We start from the raw sequence: 10,028 nt of genomic DNA, 5'->3' as shown, positions 1-10,028 counted from the left end.
AAGCCTGCCCAATGACACTGACTGCACGAGGACAGCGGCTACACGGTGACACGACAGCTGAAACGACGTTCACCGACGTTCGAATCGTGGCTGGATATACGTACGTAGAGAGTTAGCAAGTAAGTGGACACTATACACACGATATCGTACAAGCCTATCATTTGAGACTCGTCATTGACACTGACTTGTTTTCGAGATACGCTACAACAGGTGTTTTTTGTCAGCCATTTCTTTTTTCAATAAACCACCAGGACGACTAAATGATGATACCTGCCACAATGCGACAAAATATTGAAGTACGCTTGTACGCATCGCTGCAAAAGCCACATTTCGAGGTATCCATAAAAGTTATACGCCATCACAAAATCTCGCTGCAGGAAAGATCTTATTCTCAACCTGGTTGGTATTTGTGCCCTAGGACACAACTTGTAGTCACGGCGCTCTGCTGCTGAACGCGAGGTCGCGGGTTCGAATCCCGGCACGGGCGGACGCATCTCTATGTGGGCGCAATGCAAAACAAACACTCGTTTATCTGGATAGTTGCGCTTGATAGGAACCCCCGCTGTCGAAAAATTAATCGAGCATTTTCATCACGATGTCGGTCATAACCCGTACGCTGTTTTAGGACGTTAAACCCAGTTATTTGATTTTACTAGTGGACGCATTCCTCGTCGGAGATACGTATATACCTTCAGCCCTTTTTTTGCGGAGTTGCCTACAAGCAAGATATATAAAATTTTCCTTCCTGGGTTTCCGTACTGTGTACAAAGTTTCTGGCTATATGCATTCGACCAACATTCAATGACAGGCGGCAAGCATCATTTTTTAGATTAGAACTGAAACCCCAGACGAGGAAAAAGTTTGACGCGCGACTGGCGAAGCGACAACAGCCACCGTCCTCCGTAAAAGCGGTGATTACCGCAAAGATCACTCTACCTGAACCTGACCCTGACAAGCTGAACTAATAGGTGAAAGTTGCTAATGTTGAAGGCTACCTTGGGAAGAGCGTCAACCTCGGATTCCCACAAAGCTACACGCTTGCGCCACATACGGGGTCGAAGGTGCAACGTACGAGGCAGAGTCCGGCGGAACGGTGCAACATCATGGGAGGCATTTTGCGACCGATTCGACGATTGTGATGGGCCGAGATATAATAATGAGATTCCATAATCCACTCCCCTGGGGAAGACGACCGTTTTATAAGCTGAGACATTTGCCGAAGTGAGGTGCGCTGACGTGTCCTGATGTGAACTCGGACGTTTAGTATGCTCCTACATCGACTCGGCTTCCGTACCTTGAGCCACTGTAAATAATGTAAAATGAACCCTTTTCCCTTCATTCCTACCACCAGGCATACTCATCGCTGTGCCAGGTGGATTCCGGGCATAAGCGCTACCCCGAGCCGCAACGCTTTCTTTTGAAAACAAGGTCAGAGGAGACAGACCGGTGCAAGATCTTTCCTTGCAGGGCTGTCACACATGGGATGTAAAGCAAATGGGTTTTACACATATATTTGACACATGACATGGGCTTTAAAGCAAAGCCTTATGTAGTTTGGAGTGAAGTCTGCGTCCAGTCTTCTGCAGGGAGTTTCAACCCTACTGCACAAAATGTTGCCGGAAAATATCCATATTTTTCGTTCATCAAGCTTATTCTAGATGTGGTTTGCACATTTAGATAGAAATTAGACATTAGTTACTTCCTATTAATATGTACGTTCATAAAAGGAATAGAAAACCTTAATGAGGGAACAGGAGATGACCCGTGCCGTCATTTACGTTCCCAACAGTGTATTCGTTGATCTAGTGGCATGTATAACCTTAATTTGCTGTTCGAAATTGTAATAAACACACGAAATTGCATTCAGCCCTGAGGCAAATTGAGACGGGGAGAAATTAAAGTGCTGTGTGTTTTATCCTTCCTGCGAAGCCGTAATTTGCAATAGTCTGCCACGTTTCCTAGCTGGAACGTTATCGAAAAAGGACAACTTTATTAAAAATTCGCGCCATAGATACATATATATATATATATATATGTGCCATATATATATATATATATATATATATATATATATATATATATATATATATATATATATTGACTCTCCCATCAGAAATAGCAGGTTATATATGATGCTGCACTCGATAACAAATAGTAACACGCAGTGTAACTTCAGCTGTTCCCTCTGTCGGCGCTGGCCGACTATGTCAACCGGGTGTCAGTGGCTCTTTCGTATGCGGAGTCCCAAGCACAGGCTTTCCCTCTGCTGGTGGACAGAGCGGACCCACATGATGTGCTCCCAGTGACGCTGCCGGATTCCCTGTCGGTGTTGCCGGTGGTTTCCCTAGCGGTTTCCACAGTTTCCACTCTCCCTCTCTTTTTCTCTTTCTATTCCCCTTTTTCTTACCCCAGATGTGTGGTAGCCTTTCGTCTCCTTGCTCTCGCTCTCTTTCACGGTGCCTTGACTAGGGGTTTCTCTAGTTGCTTGCCAATAAAATTTAATCACAGCAATCTCAGTGAGTGCATGCATACGGTTTACGAGCGTCTACAAATGCAGAATCCCCCTCCCCCTCCGCTAAAACTGTTATTGCGCGTCCCACAACTTTCTTTATTATTACGGCGCGCTTTTGAGAGAAGTGGAAACACAGAAGAGCATTTCATGGTCCGCGTTCTTGAGTCACACAGAGGCAATAAAAAAACTAAAAATATACGCACAAAAATTTCCAAGGCAGGGTATGTTCAGAGTCACGAAAGCGATTACTATTTTAATGTAGGGAGGAAATATGAATCCTCCTATCGCGTGGGGCATCTCCCATCAACCATCTGGAGACATCACCCAACTCTTCTCTCCCTGAACAAGAATTCTCCAGTCAGTAATTATCAGGGATAGTAGAGGCAAAATTACTTTGCTGAAAGACGATGAAGTTTCACTAACACCGCCAATACTGTGTAAAAAGCGTCCCTAAACTAGTTGCGTAGTGAACAGACGTTCAACCGTCCATAAGAACGATGCACACGTGTTCTCCTAAAATAGGAATCCCGCCATACGCTCACATAGCTGGTACTTTCACAAGTGGAAGGTGACTGTATTAGGCTTGGGTTAGCTTATGAACAAAACCAGTTTCCAACTACTTAAACGCCGCCGGCCTTTTGATAGGCCATCTGATTTTTCGTACCAAGTCAGAGGGGAATAGGAGCAAGGAACGTGAGCGGTTTTAACAGAAATCCTTAACTAGGGAGAACAATGAACAGAAAAGCCTGAACTAACCCATCGCGGCGACTCTCATTGTTTTGTCCAATATTACAGTCCTCGTAAACGTTGCTGACGTCGGCTGGGAAAAAGAGCAATAGCTGCGCATGTAGGTGGGGCCCGTAAGCTTGCCGAGAAAACTTGTTTTTAGGGCAGGACCACACATGAACATATATTTCAATTCGCAATTAACGCGGAAATGGTAGCTGAGATGGCCGCAAGGTCAAACTGGCTATAGAACGATAAGACAAATAAAGAAAACGCCTTTTATTTCTTTTCCTGCAATTCATCCGCAGCGCAAGCTGGCATCGGGCAGAAACTATTGTGCTGTTACATTGGGAGACGTGCCTTAACCTGACTTTTGTGTCACCGATGACTAACAATAGCAATATGGCGTATTGTGTAGTCGCTTTACATTGTGTTCCTAATGGTAGAACGCATCGGTTTCACCAGGCTCGGGCTAGCGAGAGAAGCAAAAGAAAAGAAAGAAACGCGGGAAGCTGAAACATCTACCGCATGTACGCGTCCTCTACGTCACCCCGAAAGCCAGCATGACGCTGCACCGCGAAAAATAAATGGGGTTTATTTTTTTTAACACAGTGATCATGTCTACTGATAAACATAAAAAATGCCTTAGCAAGGCATTGTACTCCCAAGCCCCCATTGTTGGCTGATAACTATATAATAAGCAGTGCTGTAGTCTGAAATTCGCACTTCTGCAGGTCGTCTAACCAGAGCCACCGCAGGAAACAGCCGTCATGAAGACCTTCGTTACCATCGCGCTCTTGTCTGCTGGTGAGAAGCTGCAATTTCTTATTTGCTTGAGATCGGCATTTTAGAAATTAAAGTTTAAAACACACAGATCAAAATTTGGGCTGCAGTTTCTTAAATGCAATTTCTTAAACGGCCTGCACCCATTTGTTTTGGGACAATGTTTGATGAATTTTTGCAGAATAAAATGTAGGGTAAACTGCACTTTTCGAATATCCCGTATTAGTCGCAAAGCTAACGAAGTCGCGCTGATGTCAAGGATTCGATGGTACTGTCGAGAATTTGAACCGTTTTTGTGCAGGGAAAGTTAAAATCTCGCGAGGTTGACTCCGTAATTGAGTGCGAATACAATATATATATATATATATATATATACAAAATAGAAATAGAAATAGCCCCCCCCCCAAACACGTAATATTAACAGTCAGTTTCAGATGAAGTAACTCTGTTGAGAGCCATAGTGTTTTCTTATTATTATATATGGACGGATAGGTTAAAAAAAATTTAATTATGGGGTTTTACGTTCTAAAATCACTTTCTGATTATGAGGCACGCTGTAGTGGAGGACTCGGGAAATTTCGGCCACCTGGGTTTCTTTAACGTGCACCTAAATCTATGTACACGGGTGTTTTCGCATTTCGTCCCCATCTAAACGCGGCCGCCGTGGCCGGGATTCGTTCCCGCGACCTTTTGCTTAGCAGCCTAACACCATAGCCACTGAGCAACCACGGCGGTTTATGGATAGGTTACGGATGGATGGATAGGTTATATGATGCCATATAGGTTAGGAACGAAATGGAGGCATAATAATATGAGCATTCATAAGCAATTATATTCTTAATGCGAATGGTTTGAACAGTCATCAAACAGTGGGCTTTCTGTTCTTCTGATTTCTTTCTTAATTTAATTTTTATTATCACTTTTGATACGTTCAGTAATAAATACCAGAACTGAATTTTCTTGAATATGGCAGCTGATCGTTCTTTTTTTAGAAGATTCAGTCCTCAATGATTAAAGCCACGATGATCGCATAGTTCCACTTATACAGCTGTGATCGCGAGTGCGGAGACCATGAAGTTTAGGAAAAACAACGATTCAGAAACGATCGTGATATTATCTAACGTTCCCTAAAGAGCGCTCTCGAAAGGTGTTGTCGCTTCAAAAGGCACTGCTTTGAGGGGCTCCTCGGATGCCTATAGCTATTAATTCTCTTCACTCTATATAAGTCACCTGCTGGCCACAAAGCTACTCACCCCGTACCTCCACCAATCATTGGAAGACTTATTAAAACGGGCTATAGAGCGCCATCTTAGGGCAGCGCGCTGTCTCCTAACATCGGCGTCAGTCCCTTTAGTGCAGCGTGGACGATTCCGCTGGTGTTCACATTTGGAAACCTACCACTTCTACAGGAGCGCTTCAGATTCTGCATTATGTGCAGTTGAATTCAATTACGTTAATTAGATGTCCAAAATGAGTGTCTACTTTTCCTTGTTATATGGATAATTTTAGCGCTGGTGCTACAGACAGGCGGCAGTTTATCGCTTTGATTTGGCTCCACTACCTCAATTCTTCGGCTCTACCTGTGAGATTTCTTTTGTATATAATGAGGGAAATGTTAAGGTTTTTAGTTAAGCTTGCTGTACATTCCGCTTAGTCATTTACATGAGCCTCTATTCAGCTGCAGGTAGCGCCTAGATTCGTAAAACCGGCTTCTCATTGTAGCCATGGCGTTTGCTCAAAAAATATCTACTACGGAGCTAAAGCGTTCACAGCTTTTTCGTGTTATATAGCACGCACATAATATATTCCCTACATGGAGTCAGCACTTTAATAGCACATATAACAAACATCCGATATCCAGAAAGCTCTTTCACCAGAATAAAAGGAATAATGCCTAATACTGAACAGGGACAACATGGGGAAGGCAGGAAATGGAAATTCAAGACGATGAGGAAAACGAGAACATGGTAAACGCAGGAGGCAATGTTTCGACAAATGGCCTTGAAGAAGACAAATCCACCTGTGGAAACGTTGGCTCCCGCTTTTTACCTCGTTCTGGTTTTGCTCATCCTCTCTATTAATGAACAATGATTTTGCGCATAATAAAAGCAACAGAAGAAACAATGTACAGTAACAAGAGTAGGCTGAAACTTTTCTGTCGCTGCTGCTTTTTAAATCTTGACTGTATGAGTTCCTAGGGAGTACTCTTTTTCCGAAATTGCTATGATCGCCTGCTGGTGTCTGTGCTTGTAAGTGCAGCACATCTGTGGATGACCACCATAATCGGGCCGCAAATCTATTGTTTTACCTTAATTGCAGCCTCACTGGCGTATGCTGCGCCACGTGCCTCCGTAAAGACTGACTTGGTTGGCGGCGCCGGCGCAAGACCCGGCAGAGTCGGTAGCAGTTTCGGACCTGCCAGAGCTGGCGGGCCTGCTGTAGCTGGCGGACCTGCCAGTTTTGGCGGACCTGGCGCATCTGGTGGACGTGCCGGACCTGTAGGATTTGGCGGACTTGGCGCACCTGCTGCACCTTCCAGGGCTGGCCCACTAGGTAGTGGCCCAAGCTTAAGCTTTCCAGTTTTCAATGGGCCAAGTGGATCCGCAGGAGCTTATCCCAGTGGCACTGGCGGATTTCCCGTTGGTGGTTTCCCTGGCGGTTTCCCTAGTGGCCCGAGCGGCGTATCCCCCGCTGCTGCCGGCGCTTCCCCCGCTGGTCCGAGCGCTGCTGGTCCGAGCGCTGCACCCTCAAGTGGCCGACCTGGTGCAGCAGCCGGAGGCTTCCTGCCCGGTGGAGTCATCTCAGGGCCATGGTACCCTGGAAGCTACAATGTATGGCCGGTGTATGGTCCAGCATATTACGGACACGGCTTCGGTGATGGCTATGGTTTTGGCTTAGCTGGCGCTCCTCTTGGCGGATACTTCTACGGTACTCCCGGAGACTACTTCGGCGATAACGGCTACTGGGGCGGCCTCGGTGGCTATGGTTATGGCTACCCTGGCCACGGTTTCTCCTGGGGCCCAGAAAGTCTTAGAGGCCTTGGAGCCTCTTCGTCTTCTGCTGGTTCTGCCGCTAGCCAGGGTGCTGCAGGAAGCCCCCGTGCAGCTGCAGGATTTGGTGGAGCTGCCAGTGTTAGCAGCAGCAGGTAAGAATTTTCCCATAGAAGCTGTAAACCCCTGTTTCATCACTCAAGCTTTTCCGTGAGCAGTACGTTGACTCCAAGAGTTATATTATTGAATACCTGATTTGACATTCTCCCGACGCGTTAACAGGCGTGCGTTTTGGGGTCTGGAAGTGAGAAACATATTCTGTGCGCAACACAAGTGAGACGTGAATTTTTCTTTTTATACTATTTCCTTAGTTGGTGATAAATGGGTAATGCGGTATGCTACAACCAGTAAAAGCTGAGCATTATTTCACCAAATCCACATAAATATTTCCTAACTTTACCTTTTACCTATACACCAGCTACGCAAGTTGTAACGCTCTGTCGAAATAAACTTACCGCTCTTCAATCACACGTGACAATGACAGAATACTGAGCACCAATTTTACAAGTTTGACGTAGCCCCATTCATGTTTCCTTACGCTGCGTTCAGACGTGTAATGTGAATACATGTATTTCGAGTATTTTACGAAATCAAATTACTCCTATAACAAACGCCTTCCAAAAAATCATTCTATGACATCTTGTGCCATGCAGCAACCGCAGCCTCGTAACATGTTTGAGTTCAAGCATATTCGACTTAACTGACACCAATAGTAAACCAAACTTCCCAAAATGCCAGTTACAATTCATGCGTGTAAGTTCAGAAATATTGGGTAGCTTGTAAGCAACACAATAGCTTCTCCTGTCTCCATTTTCCTTCCGCGCCCATGCATGTGATACTGTGAAGCTTCTGCACATGCCATTTATATTGAGTTGCAGGCTTCCAGAGCACTGTGGTTCCCTCACAACTAGACATTCACTCGCGATTTAAAATTACATTTTCAAGTTAGTTTATTCTGAATCAATTTCCCCAATCTCATGACATAATTAAACATTAGGCTCTTAGCTAGTCCCGAAAGATATTGTGACACTCTTATCTGCATTTTGTGCTTACACCTCAGCAAGATGTGAGGTATGCAGGACAGGTGGAAAACAGGAAGATTACGTTCGGCTGGTTGCTACTCGGATGATCAAGGCCGTCGCGAATACTGCTGCTACTGTATGTGTTATCGCTGATAAATATTAATCGTCATTCTTACTATTTTCACTGCAACATATATTCATGCAAAAATATGGGACATCTCTTTGTAGAAATTTCACCTGGAGGTATTTCGACGTTGCATGTAATTATTTATTTGCTTTCTGCCATAACTAGCAAAGCCCAGCAAAAGCTAGCTTACTTCAGGCCCCAGCTGTGTTTCGCGTTGTAGACTCTAAAATATTCTTGCGAAATTATTTGAAAGAATAAGTGTTTTTCAATCTTTGTTACCATAACCAAAGACGTAAAGCTTCTTTGCAATAATCACACAAGTTGGAACCCAAGGGCTAAGTGCGACCTCTCTCTGCCCGCGAAAAAAAAGAACATTTGATTTCCATTCATATAGCCAGGCTGGGACGAAATTCATAGCGGCCGGTAACCATCTCTTGAATACCGCATCCGCATTTTTTTCTTTAGTAATTGATGTTTCTTACATTTTCTTTTTGGACATGTTGCGAGGAAATGAAAGAAAGTAGCTTGTTCTTATACTAACCTAAAAATATGCGAAACAATATTTTCCCCCAAGGCTAACTAACGCTTTTGACTTCCTTGCTTACTTTCTAGCCAATCACCCGCAAGGCAATAACAAACAAATGGGACCGTTCCTGGACATTCCACAAAAGTTAAATGTGAGTGGGTGTTTCATACACAACTGTATTCGTAACCTCCTTTTATTATTATTACCTTGCCAAAATTAAATGCTTTCACTCCGTTTTGAGGAGTCTCCCAAATCTTAAGCCATAGAATCTCTGTGAAATTTTAAGTACTTTGTGAAACCCAGTTCAGCTAATGAAACATTGTAACCATTTTTTTAATTCAGGTAGTTATTGTCGACAAGCTTACAATAAAAATATATTACATTTTGCTCCCTTTTTCGAAGTTATACGCACGAGTTCTAACCACATTGGTTTTTCTTTCTGCTTCCAGATACTTTCTGCGGTTTCCTGGACAATAAATTAATTCAACAAATTTTCCAATGCGAAAAAATAGGCAATTAAACAGGATAACTTCATTTACTACAAACTGAATAAAACAGCCAATCTTTCAACAGGAATGACGTGTCGTCTTCCTAATTATTCCGGTTAGTCAAGCTCTAGAAGCCCATAACAACGTACATGTTACACAAACTTTTCGCGCAATATATACTACTTGGGATGATGAGCCATGCCCCCAATGATCAGTTCAAAGATCATTCACACACTACAGCTACTTATCTAGCCCATAATTGTACAATAAACCACCACACCTCAGTATGCGGTCAGAAGAAATAAAATAAGTTGTTCCAGCAGTAGTTTGAGACCGTGGCATCGGTGCTTATATTCAAAACGTAAGCATATGGCATGAAATCAAATGCAGGCATTTAATTTCAGGTTGCCCGAGCAGCTGATCTACAATTCTTCGGAAATGCCTTGCATACTTTGCTGCTGATGTTAGCAGATGAAGACGCTTCTCTGCTATCAAAACAGAGCGCGAAGAGATGTTTAAACAATCACGTACTTAGTCGATCGTGGTTGTATAAATAACTGCCCTCAAGGCTCCAGTAGGAAAGTTGATAGAGAATGTTTCTTAATTAGCCTTTTGAAACGCATGTTCTTCGACACAAAACATGTCCGCCTCACCTAGAATGTGCTCAGCTAAGACGTCACGTTCCCTACGCTCATAAACTTCCTATAAAGAATGTACCGTCTAAAGACACGCCCTGCATGTCCCAGTTGCGAAGCATAGCTTGTCCTTACTTTGATTCCTTGAAATCTTTCAAA

At 43.9% G+C, this 10,028-nt stretch overlaps 1 protein-coding gene across 1 annotated transcript; it reads left to right on the top strand.

Moving 5' to 3' along the window:
* Nucleotides 1-3,886: 3,886 nt before the first annotated feature.
* On the top strand, nucleotides 3,887-9,322 carry LOC142585138 (uncharacterized). Its single transcript, XM_075695663.1, has 4 exons — nucleotides 3,887-4,045; nucleotides 6,341-7,166; nucleotides 8,833-8,897; nucleotides 9,196-9,322. The coding sequence occupies exons 1-3, from the start codon at nucleotides 4,009-4,011 to the stop codon at nucleotides 8,852-8,854; spliced, it is 885 nt and encodes a 294-aa protein (XP_075551778.1). The 5' UTR covers nucleotides 3,887-4,008; the 3' UTR covers nucleotides 8,855-8,897; nucleotides 9,196-9,322.
* Nucleotides 9,323-10,028: the final 706 nt, after the last annotated feature.

This window comes from Dermacentor variabilis, chromosome 6 (assembly GCF_050947875.1).
Source record: "Dermacentor variabilis isolate Ectoservices chromosome 6, ASM5094787v1, whole genome shotgun sequence".
Taxonomy (NCBI): domain Eukaryota; kingdom Metazoa; phylum Arthropoda; class Arachnida; order Ixodida; family Ixodidae; genus Dermacentor; species Dermacentor variabilis.
Note: the sequence above shows the minus strand (reverse complement) of the source record. Positions and strands in the feature narration are given on the sequence as shown.